The 23,056-nt window shown below is 57.9% G+C and overlaps 1 protein-coding gene across 10 annotated transcripts in view; it reads right to left on the bottom strand.

Annotated features, from left to right (window-relative positions):
• Positions 1-2,476: 2,476 nt before the first annotated feature.
• Positions 2,477-23,056, bottom strand: part of RGS12 (regulator of G protein signaling 12) — a 170,127-nt gene continuing 149,547 nt past the window's right edge. For 4 of the 10 annotated variants that reach the window (XM_035294238.3, XM_078367649.1, XM_054253530.2 and 1 more), the window contains 5 exons: positions 21,929-22,025; positions 19,891-19,970; positions 19,346-19,499; positions 17,159-17,707; positions 2,477-2,935 (listed from right to left, as the gene is read on the bottom strand). In XM_035294238.3, coding sequence (XP_035150129.3) covers positions 2,706-2,935; positions 17,159-17,707; positions 19,346-19,499; positions 19,891-19,970; positions 21,929-22,025 — 1,110 coding nt within the window. In that variant the 3' untranslated portion in view covers positions 2,477-2,705. Of the gene's footprint in view, positions 2,936-12,961; positions 13,651-15,953; positions 17,708-19,345; positions 19,500-19,890; positions 19,971-21,928; positions 22,026-23,056 lie in introns of those variants that run through there. The other 6 variants (XM_035294241.3, XM_078367651.1, XM_078367646.1 and 3 more) reach the window with 5 other exon arrangements.

Raw genomic sequence — 23,056 nt, forward strand, 5'->3', positions numbered from 1 at the left:
CCCCCCACCAGCCCCTGGCGATGTTCAGAGTGTCCCTTCCTCCTCCTCTCCCAGACAGACCCAGGAACCTCCTCCAGGAAGCCTTTCCAACCCCAGTTCCCCACCACCACCTGGATGGTCCAGGCCAAGTCCGCCTCCCCTGACCCTGTAGCCTAAACCCAGGCGGGGGCCCCAGATGGGGCCTGGGATGGGGATGCCACCGCCACCTGGATGGAGCTGGAGTCACGGAATTCGTGACCTGGGGCTGTGGGCAGAGCTGCCTGGGGAACCTCTTCTGCAACATTGGAGCAGCCACCACGGCGCCTCGGGTTCCCCGTGAGTCAGCAGCTGCATTCCAAGGTGGGAGGAGGCGCCGGCGAACCACTGTGGCCTGGTGACCAGCGAGGGCTGAAGCCACCTCCCTGTGTACCCTAAACCCCCTCTCTCTGCGGCCCCATTTGCCTATCTGCACAGAGGGAGAAAGAATGGACACCCACAGATCATCCAGCTTGACACCATGGGCTCAGGGGCACAGTGGACATGGACGCATGGTGGGTCCCAGGGGTACAGTGGGTGAGGAGGCACGGTGGGTCCCAGGGGTACAGTGGGTGAGGAGGCACAGTGGGTCCCAGGGGTACAGTGGGTGAGGAGGCACGGTGGGTCCCAGGGGTACTGTGGGTGAGGAGGCACGGTGGGTCCCAGGGGTACTGTGGGTGAGGAGGCACAGTGGGTCCCAGGGGTACTGTGGGTGAGGAGGCACGGTGGGTCCCAGGGGTACAGTGGGTGAGGAGGCACGGTGGGTCCCAGGGGTACTGTGGGTGAGGAGGCACGGTGGGTCCCAGGGGCACAGTGGGTGAGGAGGTACGGTGGGTCCCAGGGGTACTGTGGGTGAGGAGGCACGGTGGGTCCCAGGGGTACTGTGGGTGAGGAGGCACGGTGGGTCCCAGGGGTACTGTGGGTGAGGAGGCACGGTGGGTCCCAGGGGTACAGTGGGTGAGGAGGCACGGTGGGTCCCAGGGGTACAGTGGGTGAGGAGGCACGGTGGGTCCCAGGGGTACAGTGGGTGAGGAGGCACGGTGGGTCCCAGGGGTACTGTGGGTGAGGAGGCACGGTGGGTCCCAGGGGTACAGTGGGTGAGGAGGCACGGTGGGTCCCAGGGGTACAGTGGGTGAGGAGGCACAGTGGGTCCCAGGGGTACAGTGGGTGAGGAGGCACGGTGGGTCCCAGGGGTACTGTGGGTGAGGAGGCACAGTGGGTCCCAGGGGTACTGTGGGTGAGGAGGCACGGTGGGTCCCAGGGGTACTGTGGGTGAGGAGGCACGGTGGGTCCCAGGGGTACTGTGGGTGAGGAGGCACAGTGGGTCCCAGGGGTACAGTGGGTGAGGAGGCACGGTGGGTCCCAGGAGTACTGTGGGTGAGGAGGCGTGGTGAGTCCAGGGCACAGTGGGTGAGGAGGTGTGGTGGTTCCAGGGGCACAGTGGGTGAGGAGGCGTGGTGGGTCCAGGGCACAGTGGGTGAGGAGGTGTGGTGGGTCCAGGGCACAGTGGGTGAGGAGGCGTGGTGGTTCCAGGGGCACAGTGGGTAAGGAGGCATGGTGGGTCCAGGGGCACAGTGGGTGAGAGGGCGTGGTGGGTCCCGGGACACAGTGGGTGTGAGGGCAAGGTGGGTCACAGGGGCATGGTGGGTGAGAGGGCGAGGTCGGTCCCGGGGGCATGGTGGGTGCCAGTCATGGTGAGGGGCAAGGTGGTGGGTGTGGCAAGGTGGGTAAAGGGGGAAGTGGGCCCTGGGAGCACAGTGGGTCTTGAGGGCACAATGGGCACCGTGATGGGTGGTACATACAGCTGGTACCAAGCTCCATCTTCCCTTCCAACCCCTCCCCCAGCCCCTTTCCCAGAGCACCACTAACTGGGGTCCATCCACTCCCTGGAAGCTTCTAGAACAGACTCAGGGGACTTGCTGTGCTCTCAGGCCTCTGGGATGCTCTGAGGAGCTCACCGATCACCCTGTCCTGAGGCTCCTCAGCGTTAGGGGTTCCATCGAGGCAACCTGGGAGATGGCCCTGCCTCTTCTGACTCAACCCAGCCCTGTGGCCCGGCCTCCCTCTCAGCGACACCGGCTCGCTTTCTGTACTCAGACCCTCTTTAGCCCAAGGCCTTGGCACTGGCTGGGGCTCTTTCTAGACTTCCTCTGCCATCAAGTTGTAGTTTAGATGGTCCCTCCCCAGAAAGGCCCTCAGACCAGCCCAATAAACAAGGCCGGGGCAGGGGGCCCAGGACAGCAGCAGCAGGGTCCGCACGTGACTCGACAGGCACGGTCTCTGCCATCTGGTGCTGACCCTCAGGCCCTGAGAGCCAATCTCCCCTCCTCAACGTCCCCTTGATCTTACCCTGGGGCACTTCTCCTCAGGCCCCTGTCTCCTGCACAACCTCCCGGGGGTGCGCTCTGCGTCCCCGAGAATGAAGGGTCTGTGTCTCCAGCACCCAGCAAGAGGCCAACACTTGGGTCCTCAGAAGCGCTTTATTGGGCAGCCTTGGGCTTGGGCCTGGGAGCCTCATGGCCAGCACGGCGAGTGTCCGGGGCCAGTCCCTCCGGCGAGGTCACCCCTTGCCCTCCTGGCTCTGCTCCTGAGGGTTTGGTGGCCAGGTGGCCCTTCTGAGGCCCAGAGAGTCCACTTGGGCTGCCCCCGACCCGACCTGTCCACAGGAGAGTCGGCCAGGCCAGGGCAGCTCAGACGAAGGTGGCGTGGTGCATGCTGGCCTTGTGCTTGGCAGGCTCACCCGGGACGGGGCTCAGGCTGGGAAGGTCTGATGTAGGAGACCCACCGCTGACCTGGGACCTCCCAGGGCCAGCCCATGCCCCCATGGTGCAGCCACCCCGCCCAGGCGCTGAGCCAGTGACGAGATCCACGTCAATTATTCTGTTAACTGGGAGGCCTCGGCCGCTGTGGGCCCTGCTTCCTGTCACAGGGAGAAGAGAAGGTGTCACTTGCCTGGCCCCACACTGCGCCCCTGGAACCCACCCGCCACCCCAAAGGCCCCCACACAGACAATGGCTATGGGAGGGGCCCCTAAAAACCCCAAACACATCCCACAGGCAGCTGGCCTCCCACTGTGAGCCTCCAGGCTGGGGCGGCTGCATCCAGGGGAGATGGACTATTCCCAGAGCCCAGAGCACTCAGAACACCTGCCACCAAGTGGGGGAGCCCCCACACTCAGAAACCCTGTCACACCCCCACCCTCAGAAACCCCGCCACCCGCCTCGCACACCCAGAAACATCGCCACCCCCACCACACACTCAGAAACCCCGCTACCCCCCCGACACCCTCAGAAACCCCGCCATCCCCTCCACACACTCAGAAACCCTATCATCCCCCACACACACTCAGAAACCCTATCATCCCTCCACACACACTCAGAAACCCTATCATCCCTCCACACACACTCAGAAACCCTATCATCCCCCCACACACTCAGAAACCCTATCATCCCCCCACACACTCAGAAACCCTATCACCCCCCACACACACTCAGAAACCCTATCATCCCCACACACACTCAGAAACCCTATCATCCCCACATACACTCAGAAACCCTATCATCCCCCCACACACACTCAGAAACCCTATCATCCCCACACACACTCAGAAACCCTATCATCCCCACACACACTCAGAAACCCTATCATCCCACACACACTCAGAAACCCTATCACCCCCACACACACTCAGAAACCCTATCATCCCCACACACACTCAGAAACCCTATCACCCCCCACACACACTCAGAAACCCTATCATCCCCCCACACACACTCAGAAACCCTATCATCCCCACACACACTCAGAAACCCTATCATCCCCACACACACTCAGAAACCCTATCACCCCCCACACACACTCAGAAACCCTATCATCCCCCCACACACTCAGAAACCCTATCATCCCCACACACACTCAGAAACCCTATCATCCCCCCACACACACTCAGAAACCCTATCATCCCCCCACACACACTCAGAAACCCTATCATCCCCCCACACACACTCAGAAACCCTATCATCCCCACACACACTCAGAAACCCTATCATCCCTCCGCACACACTCAGAAACCCTATCATCCCCACACACACTCAGAAACCCTATCATCCCCACACACACTCAGAAACCCTATCATCCCCCCACACACACTCAGAAACCCTATCATCCCCCACACACTCAGAAACCCTATCACCCACACACACTCAGAAACCCTATCATCCCCCCACACACACTCAGAAACCCTATCATCCCCCAACACACAGTCAGAAACCCTATCATCCACACACACACTCAGAAACCCTATCATCCCCCACACACTCAGAAACCCTATCATCCCCCCACACACACTCAGAAACCCTATCACCCACACACACACTCAGAAACCCTATCACCCCCCACACACTCAGAAACCCTATCATCCCCCACACACACTCAGAAACCCTATCATCCCCCCACACACACTCAGAAACCCTATCATCCCCCACACACTCAGAAACCCTATCATCCCCCCACACACTCAGAAACCCTATCATCCCCCCACACACACTCAGAAACCCTATCACCCACACACACACTCAGAAACCCTATCATCCCCCCACACACACTCAGAAACCCTATCATCCCCCCACACACACTCAGAAACCCTATCATCCCCCCACACACTCAGAAACCCTATCATCCCCCCACACACACTCAGAAACCCTATCATCCCCCCACACACACTCAGAAACCCTATCATCCCCCACACACTCAGAAACCCTATCATCCACACACACACACTCAGAAACCCTATCATCCCCCCACACACACTCAGAAACCCTATCATCCCCCAACACACAGTCAGAAACCCTATCATCCACACACACACTCAGAAACCCTATCATCCCCCAACACACAGTCAGAAACCCTATCATCCACACACACACTCAGAAACCCTATCATCCCCCCACACACACTCAGAAACCCTATCATCCCCCCACACACACTCAGAAACCCTATCATCCCCCCACACACTCAGAAACCCTATCATCCCCCCACACACACTCAGAAACCCTATCATCCCCCCACACACACTCAGAAACCCTATCATCCCCCAACACACAGTCAGAAACCCTATCATCCCCACACACACACTCAGAAACCCTATCATCCCCACACACACACTCAGAAACCCTATCATCCCCACACACACACTCAGAAACCCTATCACCCACACACACTCAGAAACCCTATCATCCCCACACACACACTCAGAAACCCTATCACCCACACACACACTCAGAAACCCTATCATCCCCACACACACACTCAGAAACCCTATCATCCCCCACACACTCAGAAACCCTATCATCCACACACACACACTCAGAAACCCTATCATCCCCCCACACACACTCAGAAACCCTATCATCCCCCAACACACAGTCAGAAACCCTATCATCCACACACACACTCAGAAACCCTATCATCCCCCAACACACAGTCAGAAACCCTATCATCCACACACACACTCAGAAACCCTATCATCCCCCCACACACACTCAGAAACCCTATCATCCCCCCACACACACTCAGAAACCCTATCATCCCCCCACACACTCAGAAACCCTATCATCCCCCCACACACACTCAGAAACCCTATCATCCCCCCACACACACTCAGAAACCCTATCATCCCCCAACACACAGTCAGAAACCCTATCATCCCCACACACACACTCAGAAACCCTATCATCCCCACACACACACTCAGAAACCCTATCATCCCCACACACACACTCAGAAACCCTATCACCCACACACACTCAGAAACCCTATCATCCCCACACACACACTCAGAAACCCTATCACCCACACACACACTCAGAAACCCTATCATCCCCACACACACACTCAGAAACCCTATCACCCCCACACACACTCAGAAACCCTATCATCCACACACACACTCAGAAACCCTATCATCCCCCAACACACAGTCAGAAACCCTATCATCCACACACACACTCAGAAACCCTATCATCCCCCCACACACACTCAGAAACCCTATCATCCCCCCACACACACTCAGAAACCCTATCATCCCCCCACACACTCAGAAACCCTATCATCCCCCACACACACTCAGAAACCCTATCATCCCCCCACACACTCAGAAACCCTATCATCCCCCCACACACACTCAGAAACCCTATCATCCCCCCACACACACTCAGAAACCCTATCATCCCCCAACACACAGTCAGAAACCCTATCATCCACACACACTCAGAAACCCTATCATCCCCCCACACACTCAGAAACCCTATCATCCCCCACACACACTCAGAAACCCTATCATCCCCCCACACACTCAGAAACCCTATCATCCCCCCACACACACTCAGAAACCCTATCATCCCCCCCCACACACTCAGAAACCCTATCATCCCCCACACACTCAGACACCCTATCATCCCCCCACACACTCAGAAACCCTATCATCCCCCCACACACACTCAGAAACCCTATCACCCACACACACACTCAGAAACCCTATCATCCCCCCACACACACTCAGAAACCCTATCATCCCCCACACACTCAGAAACCCTATCATCCCCCCACACACTCAGAAACCCTATCATCCCCCCACACACTCAGAAACCCTATCATCCCCCCACACACACTCAGAAACCCTATCATCCCCCCACACACTCAGAAACCCTATCATCCCCCCACACACACTCAGAAACCCTATCACCCACACACACACTCAGAAACCCTATCATCCCCCCACACACTCAGAAACCCTATCATCCCCCCACACACACTCAGAAACCCTATCATCCCCCCACACACACTCAGAAACCCTATCATCCCCCCACACACTCAGAAACCCTATCATCCCACACACACTCAGAAACCCTATCATCCCACACACACTCAGAAACCCTATCATCCCCCCACACACTCAGAAACCCTATCCTATCATCCCCCCACACACTCAGAAACCCTATCATCCCCCCACACACACTCAGAAACCCTATCATCCCCCCACACACACTCAGAAACCCTATCATCCCCCCACACACTCAGAAACCCTATCATCCCCCCACACACACTCAGAAACCCTATCATCCCCCAACACACTCAGAAACCCTATCATCCCCCCACACACTCAGAAACCCTATCACCCCCACACACTCAGAAACCCTATCATCCCCCACACACTCAGAAACCCTATCATCCCACACACTCAGAAACCCTATCATCCCCCACACACTCAGAAACCCTATCATCCCTCCACACACTCAGAAACCCTATCATCCCTCCACACACTCAGAAACCCTATCATCCCTCCACACACTCAGAAACCCTATCACCCCCAACACACACTCAGAAACCCTATCATCCCACACACACTCAGAAACCCTATCATCCCCCCACACACTCAGAAACCCTATCACCCCCCACACACTCAGAAACCCTATCATCCCCCCACACACTCAGAAACCCTATCATCCCCCAACACACACTCAGAAACCCTATCACCCACACACACACTCAGAAACCCTATCATCCCCCCACACACTCAGAAACCCTATCATCCCCACACACACACTCAGAAACCCTATCATCCCCACACACTCAGAAACCCTATCATCCCCACACACACACTCAGAAACCCTATCATCCCCACACACACACTCAGAAACCCTATCATCCCCACACACTCAGAAACCCTATCATCCCCACACACACACTCAGAAACCCTATCATCCCCCCACACACTCAGAAACCCTATCATCCCCACACACACACTCAGAAACCCTATCATCCCCCAACACACACTCAGAAACCCTATCACCCACACACACACTCAGAAACCCTATCATCCCCCCACACACTCAGAAACCCTATCATCCCCACACACACACTCAGAAACCCTATCACCCACACACACTCAGAAACCCTATCATCCCCACACACACACTCAGAAACCCTATCACCCACACACACTCAGAAACCCTATCATCCCCACACACACACTCAGAAACCCTATCACCCACACACACTCAGAAACCCTATCATCCCCACACACACACTCAGAAACCCTATCATCCCCCCACACACACTCAGAAACCCTATCATCCACACACACACACTCAGAAACCCTATCACCCACACACACTCAGAAACCCTATCATCCCCACACACACACTCAGAAACCCTATCACCCACACACACTCAGAAACCCTATCATCCCCACACACACACTCAGAAACCCTATCACCCACACACACTCAGAAACCCTATCATCCCCACACACACACTCAGAAACCCTATCATCCCCCCACACACACTCAGAAACCCTATCATCCCCCCACACACACTCAGAAACCCTATCATCCCCACACACACACTCAGAAACCCTATCACCCCCACACACACTCAGAAACCCTATCATCCCACACACACTCAGAAACCCTATCACCCCCACACACACTCAGAAACCCTATCATCCACACACACACTCAGAAACCCTATCATCCCCCACACACTCAGAAACCCTATCATCCCCACACACACTCAGAAACCCTATCATCCCCCCACACACTCAGAAACCCTATCATCCCCCCACACACTCAGAAACCCTATCATCCCTCCACACACTCAGAAACCCTATCATCCCCCCACACACTCAGAAACCCTATCATCCCCCCACACACACTCAGAAACCCTATCACCCACACACACTCAGAAACCCTATCATCCCCACACACACACTCAGAAACCCTATCATCCCCCCACACACACTCAGAAACCCTATCATCCCCCCACACACACTCAGAAACCCTATCATCCACACACACACACTCAGAAACCCTATCATCCCCCCACACACTCAGAAACCCTATCATCCACACACACACTCAGAAACCCTATCATCCCCACACACACTCAGAAACCCTATCATCCACACACACACACTCAGAAACCCTATCATCCCCACACACACTCAGAAACCCTATCATCCACACACACACACTCAGAAACCCTATCATCCCCCCACACACACTCAGAAACCCTATCATCCCACACACACTCAGAAACCCTATCATCCCCCACACACACTCAGAAACCCTATCATCCCCCACACACTCAGAAACCCTATCATCCCCACACACACTCAGAAACCCTATCACCCACACACACACTCAGAAACCCTGCCACCCCTCCACACACACTCACAAACCCCAACACCCCCTCCCCACTGCAGCTCAGAAACAGTGGGTCTTGAGGGCACAATGGGTCTTGAGGATCCCCAGCGCTGACTACACGTCTCAGGCTGTCGTGGCCCCTAATTCTTCCTGGAGGCTATCCTCAGGGGCCACCTCCAGGGGGCCAAGCACTAGGGTGGGGACAGTTCCAGAAAGGCTGGACCCCCGCAGCCTGGCAGAGTGGGCCCTGAGCTCTAAGCGGATGGCCTGCCCCATCCTACCAGCCTGGCCACCTGCTTGCCCACTTGGCTGGCTGCCTGGGCCCCGTCTTCACCTCACGCACCCTGCTCTGGGCCTGCCTATCATGCACCCTCCCCCTCCATCCCCAACCCCCTGCTGAGGCCCCTATTCTGGGCTGTTCAGTGACTCTGGCCCCACTTCCGGCTTCAATGATCACTCCACCCCCAGGAGTTCCTAGCTGTCCTAGCTGCCTAAGCAGGCCTTGGAAGCTTCTAGACCCAACGCGGCAGGCCATCTCCTTGCCAGCACCCCCGGGAGGTCTTCCTACCCAGGGCATCACTGCCGGCCATGTCTGGTGGTGTCCATGTGGACCCTGGAGGACGGTCATGCCTATGCCAGGATGGAGTCCCCAAGGGCCAAGGCAGGGTGCGGCTGAGGGGAGTGAAGGGTGTGCAAGGATGGGTGGGTTCACATGCCCCTGGAGCTCCATGGCGGGACCCAAGGCCTAGGCAGGGCAGGGCAGGGCAGTCCCCGTGCCACCCAGAAGCCCTTCCCCGATCAGCGACTCCACCTCCCCATCTGCACAGTGGGTGTGTCTTATTGACTCAGAGGAGCAGGCTTCGGGGGCAGGTTCCTGCGTGCCCAGCATGTCCACGCAGAGGTCCAGGAGCTCCCTTCCTCATTGAGCCTGGGGTCGAGGCCCTGAGACAGTTATGCCTATAACAGGGTGGAGGCCTTGAGGCGCCCATGGGGTGGCAGGAGCAGCAGGCCTGGGCCCCCAGAAGACTAGCTGCAGGAGGAACCAGCCCCCAGCGGATGGGACCAGGGACAAAGGGTCCCTGCTACCAACTGCTGCCCTCCCTGGGCCTTGGTCTCCCCCGGTGAACCAAAGGCCTTGCCAGGGAAGATGAAGACCCTCCTGGATCCACAGTTTTGAGGTCCCTGAGGTGACCTCAGGGTCCTTGCTGCCCCAGCCACTCCACGGCCACCAAAGTCCTCCACCCAGAGTGCCCCACCTCCCTGCCAGTCCAAGCTTCTGGAAGCAGCCTCTGTGAGGTGCCTGTGAGTCTGTGCTGCGGCAGAAGTCATGGCTCCCCTCTTGAGCGTGCCCCACCCGTTCACTTGAACAAGTCCTGGCAGTGGCCCCAGAGGCCCTCATCCTGGCCCCGACATGCAGCACCAGAGCGCCCAGCCCGCATGTGGGGGCTGCTCCGGGCCTGTGTGTCCCAGGCAGGCCAGGTGGAGATGTCCTCTGGATGCCCAGAGTCCATGTGGAGCAGCTGAGATCAAAAGCTTCTCCCAGTTGGGCCTCTGTTCATTCAACAAGTATCCTGCTAGCTTCTGCCAGGGCTAGGAGTCAGCCCTGCCCCAGGTGACAAGGGGACAGCTCCGCCCATCTCCTTCTTGTCACCAGGTACCCATGGCTCCAAATACCGGGCTGCAGGGCCAGGAGAGGAGCAGGTATGGGGAGAGGCAGGGGTTTGCCCCCCTCGCCGGTCAATACTGTGGGCATTTGGGCATTTGCCTGGAGCGTCCATCAGGCTCTGAAGGGGCCTGTGACCCCACGCATATCCAGGACCCAGGCTCTGCCCCACTGGCCCCACATGGACAGATGGGAGGATAGGTCCCTATGAGCCCTGGACAGCTAGTGTGCTCAGGATGGGGAGAAACACTTGTTTCTGGAGACAGGAGAGAGGGCAGCTCGGTACTGGCCAAGGACGCCCATCTCACAAGGAGGGGGCTACAGCCAGGCCCCTCCTGCCTATATGGCCCAGCCTCGCCCTCCTGTTCGGGACAGCCAGCCCCAGGCCTGACTCAGCCACTGGGCCCAGCCCTGAGCAGCGGGCAGCCTCACGACCTGCGTGCCAGGGCCTGCCTGGCAAGCACTTCCTGCCCAACATTTCCCTGGCAGGGATGGCAACACAGAGACCCAGGAGGGCTACAGGCTACAGGCTACAGGCAGAGCCTGTGCCGCCTCCAGAGGGGCCTGGTCTCAATCCTGGTGCCGGTTCGTTCTGACCCATCCCACATCTCCTAACATTCAGACGTGAGGCCACACTGGGATCTCATTCCCTGCCCCTTGGGCCACCTGTGAACCTCTCCCCTCCTGTGGGTTCCACAGCTCCCCACCCTCGGCTGGCTGGTAGTGCTGCTCTGACTTCGTTGTCCAGCCCTCCTGGAAGGCGGCCGTGATGGAGGCCCCACAAGACACAGCAGGAAGGCCTCTCCTGCCACATGGATGGGCCCCTCGCCAGCTGCCAGTCGCCCCCAGGCCTCCCCCACACTTGTCCAGGAATGTCTGGACAGGAAGGGCCTGGGGCAGCGAAGGTCAGGCCCCCACTCCACCCTGGTCCTCAAGGCTGAGTCAGGGCCCCCGCCTCCTGGCAGGCACAGCGGGAGCAGGGGCTCTCAGCTGCCTCCCAGGCTCTCCTTCGAGACCCAGACCTGCCACCTGTCCCGCTCCTGCTCCCAGAGGGACCCTGTCCCCCAGGCACTTTGCTCAGCCTCTGCCCCCATGCTCCAAATTATCTGTGCTGCCAACTGCAGCCACCTCCTCTGTTAAGTCTCCCTAGTGCCCCCTTGGAAGCTCACAGGGCACCTGGACACCCAGGCATGGCTGAGCCGGCTCAAACTGAGAACACACGAGGAAGGGGGAAGTGAGGGGGAAACAGAGGCAGGGACACCACAATTCACCCTGCTCCCAAGACCCCTTCCCTTCCCAGCCTTCCCATGGCAGCACGCTCCACGGGCTTCCACCGAGGCCTGTGCACTCCTGCTGATGGGCCTCCATGGGAAAGAGAGCCCCCCCTTGAACCTGATTCCAGAGTGTGACCCCCCAGGTCCCCCTGTCTCTGTGGGTCCCCAACCAGAATCATGACTGTGCCTGTGATGGGCTGGGGCTGAGAAAGAGCTCCTCACATACTTCCGGGCACTGGTGAGGGGGTGGACAGTGCCCAGCAGGTGCACAGCATGGTACGATGGGAACAGGCGTGGGAATGGCTCAGGGCACAGGCGTGCATGTGGTGGACCCCAGGGAGGGGCTGCAGGCCGGAGCTCCAGCAGCACTGGCTCAAGTGGGAACACGGGGGTGGGCCAGGCCACAGTCACTTGCAGTCCTGAGACTTCCACTCTGCAAGACGTGGCTGGAACTTCAGAGAGAGGGCAGACACTTCAGAGGAGGAGGGGAGCAACCTAGGGTGTCTTGTGGTGAGATCCGAGAGGACCACGTGTCACAGCTGGGCTGCAGGCTGTGGAGGAGGGCCCAGGCCAACTGGTCAGCTCAGGAAGTCCCTGGGGAGCCATGAGGCTGGGCAGATGCCAGGAGGTGTTCTGGGGAGAGGCGGTTCTAGAGAGGCACGTAGCAGGTGCCCAGCAGCTTTGCAAGCCTGAGACCAGTGGCTGGCTCTGGTGACTGTGTCCCTGAAAAAGCCAGCACTTCTCAATCCACATCACAGTGAGGGCGTCTAAGCTACATCTGTTCTTGCAGATGGCTGGGCATGGGACCTGCCAAGGAGGCCTCTCTCAGAGCAGGAGCCGGGCAGGGCTGCATCCTCACCCGGGCTTCAGCAGGGATGACACAGTGGTAGTGCCACGGGGGGTACTCTCACCCCCAGGACACAGACATCCCAGCAGGCAAGCATCTGTGGAGAGCTGGAGACCAGCGTGCACCTGGCAGGTAGCTGAGCTCCAGGCCCCTGAGAGCCACTGGGCCCAAATGTGTCCCTTGGAGACACTGGTAGCTGTGACACTAGGGCCTCCAGGTTGAGTGACCCCTGCCCCCACCCAGTGAGCTGCCCCGGGGGACCCAGGCCCCAGGACAGCTGTACAGGGACCCCCTCCTGAGGAGGTGCCTGGCACCTCCCTAGCAGCATGTGGAGTCTGCATCCTCTTCGGACCTCTGCACCAGGAGCCCAGCCTGGCCACGGTGCTGGGCACTCAGCCTTCCCAAAGGGGCTGGGAGGAGCCACTGGCCTCCAGCTGCCAGCCAGGACCCCTGACTGTGGCCTTGCAGCCAGCTGGCCAGCAGTGAGACCACCCAGCTTCCGGGTTTTTTGCTGTAAACTGAACAGATCTGGTTGAGAAGATCTGGGACTTACCCGGAATGAACACGTTTTCAGATTGTGCGTATGGAAGAAGCACTGTGCATTGGAAACTGGGGTGGGGCGCACGTGACCTTTTGAACACCTCTCTCCTTTGTGAAAACACAAAGAGGGTCTGCTTCAGTGTAGGATGGAGGATGACTTCTAAAGGCGGGACGCAATGGTGCTGGAGGGACTGCTCCCTCCCCTTGAGAACAAGAGGTGAGCGAAGACACAGACATGCACAAAACGTGTGCCATGCAGACACGGGCCACACGCACACACACCAGGTGTGCACGCACATGAGCGTATCTGCCTGACACATGGGTGTGGCTTGGCTCTGTGTCCCCATCCAAATCCCCAGATGCCAAGGGCGGGACCAGGTGGAGGTAAATGGATCATGGGGTGGGGTGTTTCCCCCATACTGTTCTCGTGATATGGAGTCTGATGGTTTTATAAGCACCTGGCATTTCCCCTGCTGGCACTCATTCTCTCCTGTGCCCCGTGAAAAGGTGCCTTCCACCCTGACTGTAAGTTTCCTGAGGCCTCCCCAGCCATGCGGAACTCTGAGTCAATTAAGCCTCTTTGTATAAATTACCCAGTCTTGGGTAGTCCTTCATAGCAGCATGAAAACAGACTAATACACACGGCACTGTGTGGACACATGCACGCCCCCTCAGAGTGCCCTGGAGCCTGGTGAGGGGCCTGGCACTTCTCCCGCCTGGAGCCTCTGTTGTGTGTGTCAAAGAGCTAAGGCTCAGGGGCATGAGACTGGTGGCCTGGTGGCAAGTAGCCAAAAGATGAGACTTGCCCGCATTCCTCTGGGACCAGACACGCATGGTGGGGGTACTAGCCAGCCGGCAGGACCCGACAGGTCTCGGGGCATGGCTCTGGGGCTAGATGGATGGAGTGGAGTGCCATGTGGCATGCAGCACTGGGGCTAGAAGGACGGGATGGCATGGTGGGTGATGCTGAGGCTAGAAGGGTGGGGTGGAGCACCATGTGGTGCATGGCGCTGGGGCTAGGAGTGGCACCGTGCATGGTGCCGAGGCTGGAAGGGCAGGGTGGCGTGGTGCAGCTCTATGGAGACTCCCCCTACCTCAGAGGCTGGCATGCCACCCACCGTGACTATGGAGTGAGTGGGCAGGAGCCTGTGTTGTGTATCTCCACCCCAGATACTGGGTCCAGGGTGGCTGCCACATTGTGAGGAGGCACCAACTGTCAAAGTCATAAAGTGTGACCGGGGATGACTCCCAAGCTCCTAAACCCTGACGATGACGGGTGAGCGTTCAGTCCAGGCTCACCCCAGCCCATGGTTGTGAAAGAGGCTCCATCACACCACTATGGCACTCACAGCCACGGGCAGGTGACTGACTCGAGGCCCATGCCACAAGGACCTCTCCAATACAGAGAATCTCGTTAGAGTGAGGGCTCCAGAAAGCAAGCTGTACAGAGCAGTTTCTGTCCCAACGTCCCCTCCCCAAGCAACCTGCAGCCAGCACCACCAGGAAGACTGGGCAGGTCCTCGGTAGTTGTCTGGTGTTGCCAGGGACAGGCACGTGGTGGACACAGACCTATGACCTATGGCCGAAGCCACTCCCACCCCTTTCTCCTGCTGGGTCTCCTCCTAGGAGACAGCCCAAGAGCCAAGGGCCCGGGGTGCCCAACTGCCCAGGGGCTGGGGAGCCAGTGGGGTGGAGAGCTGGTTCTGGCCAGTTGCAGTTGGGGGCAGCCACCAGAGCAGGGGGACCTGCTCCTCTCAAGGCCGGCACCTCCCACCCTCCTGCCACCAACACATCAGGGACATCAGCTGCGGGTGCTCGGCTGGGCCCTGTACTGTAAACCACCTCCATGCTAATGGCCCCTGGCAGGAGAGAGAACATGTGGGTCTGTCTGGCCCTCCCAGGCAGCCCGACACACCCCACATCCCAGATCTGTGCACAGTGCCAGTCCCAGCCCCAGGGCCACGTGGCTGGGGTGTGGGCAAGGGACTGCAGCCTGAGGGCCAGAGGGACAGCTCATCTCAGCACCCACCCACGGGGTCACCAGCCCTTTTGCCGTCCTGTCGCATAACTGTGCCACTGGGAGCACACCAGGCGCTCAGAGTTTTGTTCAGTGAATGATATGCATGCATATATATATATATCTATTTGAGGCTAAGCCTCACTCTGTCGCCCAGGCTGGAGTGCAGTGGTGCGATCTCAGCCCACTGCAACCTCCGCCTCCTGAGTTCAAGCAATTTTTCTGCCTCAGCCTCCAGAGTATCTGGGATTACAGGCAGGCCAAAGCTGGGAGATTAAGGTAATCCATTTCATCCCCTAAAATGTGTAATATTTCCTGCAGATTAAACATTTTTATTATTTTCTACAGTGGAAACAAAGCTTCAAATGAGAAAGGCAAGTTGGAAGCCAGGCAGTCCAGTCTCGGGCCCAGAGTTTATTACTCCTGGAAAAACAGACTCAAAACGCAGGTGACAGCCACAGAGGTGTCTGGAGATGGGACAAGGGGACTTGGGCCAGGGGCAGAGGCTGCGGAGTGGCACCAGTGGGCACGCCGAGCACCTCAGGCTTTCTCACCCAGGCATGTCCTGGCTGGGAAAGGGACCAGGGAGCCCCTCCCATACCACATGTGTCCCCCAAAGCCCAGATATGTACAGATTTACAGATGTGCACTCCCTGGTCCCCCAGCAAGGTCCAGGTTACAGGTCTGATCAGACCAGACCCGGTGGCAGGATTCCCACTGCCATCAACATCCCGGACCAGGGTGCAGGACGGAGAGGCGCTCCCATCACCCCCAGTAGACCATCCGCGGTGTCCACACACCCCAAGCACGCTCCATGACACATGCCCTGAGTGGCTCCTCTTTCCAGGGGACGGCCACGTAGGCCACAGCCCTCGGACCCCTGGAAACAGCTTCCCCTGCCTCCTGCTGGGAGCCTTGCCTCAGTTTCTGAATTTTGTGGCTCATGGAAATATCCCTGCTGCCAGACCATCCTGTTCACCTTAACACCCACTGACTCCCCTGACTCCTTTGAGAAATGCTTGTGACACCCACGGTCAAGGAGCCCTGCTGACGTCACTTGACTCCCGAGCACCCACAGCACCTGCTGTGGGGGCTGCTGGTGGTCCCAGCTGTATTCTCAAGGCTCTCTCTGAGGATGGGCCTGTGTCTCAGAGCCCTCTCCTGCTATAAATACAGGGGCTTCACTTCCTCAAGACAAGTGCTATTGTTTTTCAGTCTTGAGACATAAACACTAAAAACGGGCGCTGTCCAAGTTTGGAAAGGAAGGCCTCCCATTTTCAGAAGCCCCCAGGCCTCGCCCAGGGTGTTCCCAGACCTGGACACAGGCACTGCCACGCATCATTCCTTCGAGAGCCTCTCGGGGCACCAGGACGCCTGCCAGGAGCACCTCAGGGGGACCATCCTAATAGACACTGGCCTGGGGCCACATGAGCCCCTCCTTTCCGAGAGGGCCAGGAAGCCCCCAAACAGCAGGTGAGGAGGGGCCACGGAGACTGCCAGCAAATAGTGGCAGCTGGGGGCCCTCTGTCCTTTCTGACTGGAAGCTGAGCAGACCACGCTGACGGGGCCAAGGTGGAGGGGATCAGAACCTGGAGGTACCTGGTCTTGAAGGTTCCAGCGCGTCCTGGGGGGCAGAGGGTGGTGGCAGCAAGGTGCTGTTGGGGCTGCTGATGTCCCCCTCCCCCATCAGGGTCAGCTCAGCCACATGCTCATCCTCCACCGTCTGGATGCCCCCGGCCTCCACTTCCCGAGACTGCCTCTTCCAGATCTGTGTGGTGCCCTCCTGCTCGAGGGAGCTGGGGGACTGGGGGGTACAGAAGGCCCCGCTGGGAGACTTCTGCCCAGGGGAAGTCGTCCCAGGAGGCCCAGGGGGGCTGGGGGCAGAGCCCGGGCTGGTGGATGGGCTGTCGCTGCTCTCCTGGGCGGGCTCCCACTGCTCGCTGGGCTGGGAGGCACTCTCCCGGCCACTGCCTGTTGCGCCTCTCTTGCTGAAGCCCTTGGCCATGGCAGCCGCAGTGGGGAGGGTCAGTTCTGTAGAACCAGGCGGTAAACGAAGGAACTCTGGCAGCACCAGGTCTTCCTTCCTTAGCAGCCCACGTTGGTCATCTGCTCTGTTGCTCTGAGCTTTGGAAATAAGCTCAAAAAACTCTATTGGAAGAAAACCCAGAGTGACTGTTTTAGAGAGTTTCACATTAATAACCATCACAGCAGAACATTCTAGAAAACTCTTATCCTGGGCTGTCCTAACACCCTATCGGCTGTGGGTCAAGAAGAGTCCTTTTCCGTCCACACTGTCTTCCTGCAGAGAGGAAGGGAGGGCCCTGCAGCTTCTGGGGAGTCTGAAAACCCAGCTGCGTGAGGTCCAGACGTGAATCAACGAGACCCCTGACTCCACGTGGTTATGCACTGGTGCTGTCTGAGTAGGACACTGTGGGGTTCTCTGGCCTGGGCTGAGGACTTGGGGCCCTCTGAGGACTGGCCCCTTCTCTGGGTAGTCAGCGTCTGAGGCATCACTGAGTCCTGGCTACAGCTGCCGTCCTCCAAGTCAGGAGCAGGATGAACCCAAGGAGGGAGGAGAGGAAGGTCCTAAGATGGGTGGTCTGGGAAGGGCACCTTCAAATCCATGCCTGCCTCTTGTGGGTCAGTGCCTCTGGGCGGAGGGTGGCCCTTCCAGGCCTAGGACAGAGGGGGCAACACGTGCCCTCCCTCTCTCTCTGCCGGAGCTCCACAGCCCCGAGGGGCCAGGACGGGTGCCCCTGGGCCTCCCACTGCCCAACAACTCCAGGGCCCGCAGGCACCTCCAGCTTCTTTGCTGGCTCCCCCAGAGCTCTCTTCTTAACTGGGCTGGATTTTCTAGTGTAGCAGGCCCCAAGGCCACCATTCGAGATAGATGGTGTCTAAACTGGGATTTCTCTAGCACTGAAATCACACTCTGACTTTTTAACAACCACAAGGAATCCAAAATCTCCGATTTCATGGTTCTCAGAAACGTGCGAGCCTCAAAGAGGGCATGTGATTTACTTGTGTTTGGTGGCCAACAAAAGCTGGGGGTATATGTTATGGTTTTACTGTGAGCTCAGACTCCACAGCCAGCTGTGACAGAGCCATGACAAGCCAAGTGCACTGGCAAATATGCCCTGGATGAAAATCCAGGTCACAGTGACAGCTGCTGGTTTTGATTCTGTTTTCAATGCTTCTCTTTTTTACAAGCTTCTGGAGGAAAAAGCAGCATCAAGAAAGGACTCGTCTCTCCAACTCAGTCTTCCAGGTACGCCTGCCAGCTCTCCTGGAGGTCGGGGTATGCAGGCTGACCTGCCTCACTGACCCTGTGGCCAAGAGAGATCAGCAAGCCCACGGCCCTTCCTTCGAGGCCAGGTGCTCCGCCTCCCCTCTCCTGGGCACCCAGCTCTGCCTAGTGTGGCCTCTAATGCTAACTGTGCCTCCATCCACGCTGGGGACCCTGGTGCAAGCCAGAGGTGGGGTCATGGGCAGGAGCCTGGGCGAGACAGAGGCAGAGCCTGGCGGAGCCTGTGGCATCTCCGGGCAGATGGTGCTGCTCACATCGGCTGCCCCTGACACCCTAGGAGCCTGGCACTCGGTCTGAAAACTGGGGTTTTGGTGAAGTGATCCCAACAGCCCCCTGCCTGCCCCCAGGAGGCGTGTATCCTCCAGGCCACAGAGAATATCCGCAGTCACCCAGATGCTGACAGCTCCGAGCAGCTCTACTGACTATACTGAAAACTGCGCATTTACTACAAACGTGCAAGTTTTAAAAAGTTCACATACCCTCTGCTTCGTCCAAATTAATTTTCTGATATTTTTTTTTCCCAATCTTTGCAATAGATTCTTCTCTCTTTGAAAGCCGGGGATCCCTAGCATTTTTTCCATTTTCTCCTTTTATTTTAATAGAATTAGACTTGCCTAGTGTTCTTTCCTCTCCCTGCATTAGAAGGAAAGTCAAAGTTCTACTTTCATTTCAATACATGACAGCATATCATTCATTAGTGATAGATGAGAAGGTTCTATGAAACACGGGTTGCACTGACACGGAATTCGCATGCACTGCAGAAAAGCCAATTGCAATGATGAAGATTACAAACTAGAACAGCATTGAAGGTACAACCACCCCACCTCAGATGAAAAGAAAGCCGGCAGCTGGTCCTTCACAGGTAAGAGGGAGCTGGGCATCGGCAGGGACAGGACAGACCCCACCAAGGCGTGTGCGGGAGACACACAGTGACAAGCAGGTGGGAGAAGCACCCGGGCGCTGTGCAGAGCAGGCGGGCCGCAGAGGGAAGCGGGGCACAGGGTGGACCAGGGCGGGGAATTACCGTAGCCGAGTGGTTTCTGGAGCTGGAACTGACAGCTGTGTTCTGTTTGACTGGAGCGCCTTTCTGTTTATCTGTGGATGCTAAACATAATCAGAAAGCTTTATGATTTCAGGGACTTGCAAATCCATCTCTACGTTTTATAGACAACCTGCTCCCACTGTCTCTGACAGCAAAGCTGCACAGAAGCCGCAAGGTATCTGCTGCCCTTATGCACCACACACAGTCCGCAGGAGAGACCCCAGGGGCAGGAGAGGAGGCCCGTCCTCCACGCACACAGCGGGGCTCTGTACATCTAACTGGGAACTTTCTGGAAGAGTGATGTTGAAATTGAAAAGCTCATTTCATATACTATTCGGCATAAATATTCTTTAGAAAGTCACAGTCTTATATTTATTTTTTTCCTTTTTTTGAGACAGAGTCTCGCTCTGTCACCAGGCTGGAGTATAGTGGCATGAACTCAGCTCACTGCAACCTCCTTCTCTCGGATTCAAGAGATTCTCCTGCCTCAGCCTCCTCAGTAGTTGGGATTACAGACGCCTACTACCATGCCTGGCTAATTTTTGTATTTTTAGTAGAGATGAGGTATCACCATGTCGGCCAGGCTGGTTTCAAACTCCTGACCTCAGGTGATCCACCTGCCTTGGCCTCCCAAAGTGCTGGGACTAAAGGTATGAGCCACCGTGCCTGGCCAGCACATATTTTGAAATATGGTCTTTGCCCCAGGTCAAGGCCACAGGCTGGCCTTTGCTGGCACTAACAGTCTCAAGCCCATTTCTCTGGCCAAGATGTTACTAGAGGAGTCGAGGTCCTGCCCCACATACAGCCCAACAAAAATGCTGCATGCCTCACTCCAGCCCCCATGGGACTTGCCTATGCACAAACAAGCCCTAAGCCCCAGTGGACCCTAGACACTGAGGGCCAGCCGGGGCAAAGCTGGTGGCCGCCCTGCTGGGTTACACATGCTGTGCTCACTCCACCTGCCTGGGGTCAGGATCTGGGGTGAGGCTTTCCCTAGAGCAAAGGGTGACCTGGGGGAAGGGTCTCTGCTCTATGACGAGTTGGGGAGGGGAGCAAGGGTTGGAGCTCCAAGGCTGATGGCCTCAGCATTTGCTTCTGCCTGAGACCCATGGCCCAACTCTCCCTGGGTGGGGACAAGTGAGCCACATGTGCCCTACGTGACATCATCAGGGCCAACATCCTGAAAAACAGAGGGGCAGCCCAATGTCACCTGAAGTGGCTCCTAACAAAGTGAGCTCTCTATCCAGAGCATCTGCAGGTGGGTTTCCAGAAAGCTCTCTCCAACAGACACACCTCCCTACAGCACCTACACCTGCAGGCCCCAAGGCCACGCCTCTGCCTGTCCCTCTGCTACAAACAGGACCCACTCGCCTGGGTCTGAGTAACCTTCCTCATGCAAGGCTCTCAACCAGGGCTCTGAGGAGGGCTGGCTCCTGTGCATCAGCACCAGGTTGGGGCTGGGCAGCAAGCCAATCTCTGAAGGCTGCTGGACGGACCCCAGCTTCCCCATGGCAGGACCGTCATGACCAAGGCAGGCTCCCACTTTGCCGGGCAGGGCACAGCTGTCTACTGTCCTGGCTTCCTGTTTCGTGTCTGGAGGGAAGGGTGCCAGATCAGGGCACCGAGGAGGGACGAAGGGGACTAGACCATTTCCCTTTTGTGTGCTGACTCCAAAGCCTCCCCATTCCCTGGGCCTGCCCTCTCCCCTACACCGGTGCCACTCCCCCTCCCTCCTGTACCAGTCCTGCCTGCCCCCTCCCCTGTGCCAGACCTACAGCCCCCTCCCCTGCGCTGGCCTCATTCCCCCTCCCCCCTGCACCAGCCCAACTCGCCCCCTCCCCTGTGCTGGCCTCATTCCCCCTCCCCCCTGCACCAGCCCAACTCGCCTCCTCCCCTGTGCTGGCCTCATTCCCCCTCCCCCCTGCACCAGCCCAACTCGCCCCCTCCCCTGTGCTGGCCTCATTCCCCCTCCCCCCTGCACCAGCCCAACTCGCCCCCTCCCCTGTGCTGGCCTACTCACCCTTTACTCTGGAAGGGTCCTTCTCCTCCAAGACAACCCGCTGTCCGTCCAGACTTGATATAGGGGCGCCGAGGTCCAGAGGCTCCTTCTCTCCACTCTAGGGCAGAGATGGGCACTGAATAATTGACCGGGATTGGAACTTCAGGGGACAGGTGTGTGAGACCCCACCCCTGACTGCACAACCATTCTAGGCTCAATGGAGTCACGTAGGAGATGAGGCCTGCCTGACTCAGGCACACGGGCCAGGGCTGGGCCGGGCTCCTAACGGGGGTAACTAACTCTGGTCCCCGTGGCTGGCCCCAGGAAGCAGTGCCCTGAGGAACTGCGTAGGCAGCAGCTTCTGCACCAGCCCCTCCAAGGCCCAGGGGCAGGACAACATGTGTGAACCCCAGAAGCACCTTCGCCCACACATTTAATGCTTTAAAATGCATGAACATACTCTGAAATAGGAACTAAAGCTCACAGAAGTCTCCACATCATTCACAACCTGGATGGCAGCCTCCCTAAAAACCCACTCAGCAATCCTCGAACACTAGGAGGGGATACTGAGAGCAGATACTCTCCTTTGTAAACAAGGAGGCAGACAGACCACTTTAGGAGCAGGTCTGAGGCTGGAGTACAGCGGCGCCAGCCACAGCTCTTGTCTCCGGGGGGAGCTCTCCTCTGGCAGAGTCTGACTCGTTGCCGTAATCACAAAGCAACTTGTTTGCCATTCACAATCTGTCCGTCCAGCGCCAGGGGGAGAGGCTCTGAGCTCCTGAGGGGCTGGCTCACTGGGCAGGCGTAGTGGGCCCTGGGGGCGGAGCAGAGGAGGTGCCCCACGTTCCACTTCCTCCACCACATTCGTGGGCATAGGGGGCCCAGGAATTCACTGGCGAGGACAGGAGAAAGCATCCAAGAAAAAGCCACATCCCAAACAACCCATTCCACACGAATCCTTCGCAGCCCCCACGGCCCTAACCTTGCCTGGCCTGGAGACCTTGGCAGCCAAGGGCTGCAGCTCACAGGAACGAGCCTGACCGCGGCCAGCCTTCCACCCTGGTGCCTCCCAACAATGCCACGAGCGTGCCGCCATGACCAATATTACAGACAGGGAAACTGTGACCCCCGGGGCTAAGCAATTGCTTA

Source organism: Callithrix jacchus, chromosome 3, assembly GCF_049354715.1.
Source record: "Callithrix jacchus isolate 240 chromosome 3, calJac240_pri, whole genome shotgun sequence".
Classification (NCBI taxonomy): Eukaryota; Metazoa; Chordata; class Mammalia; order Primates; family Cebidae; genus Callithrix; species Callithrix jacchus.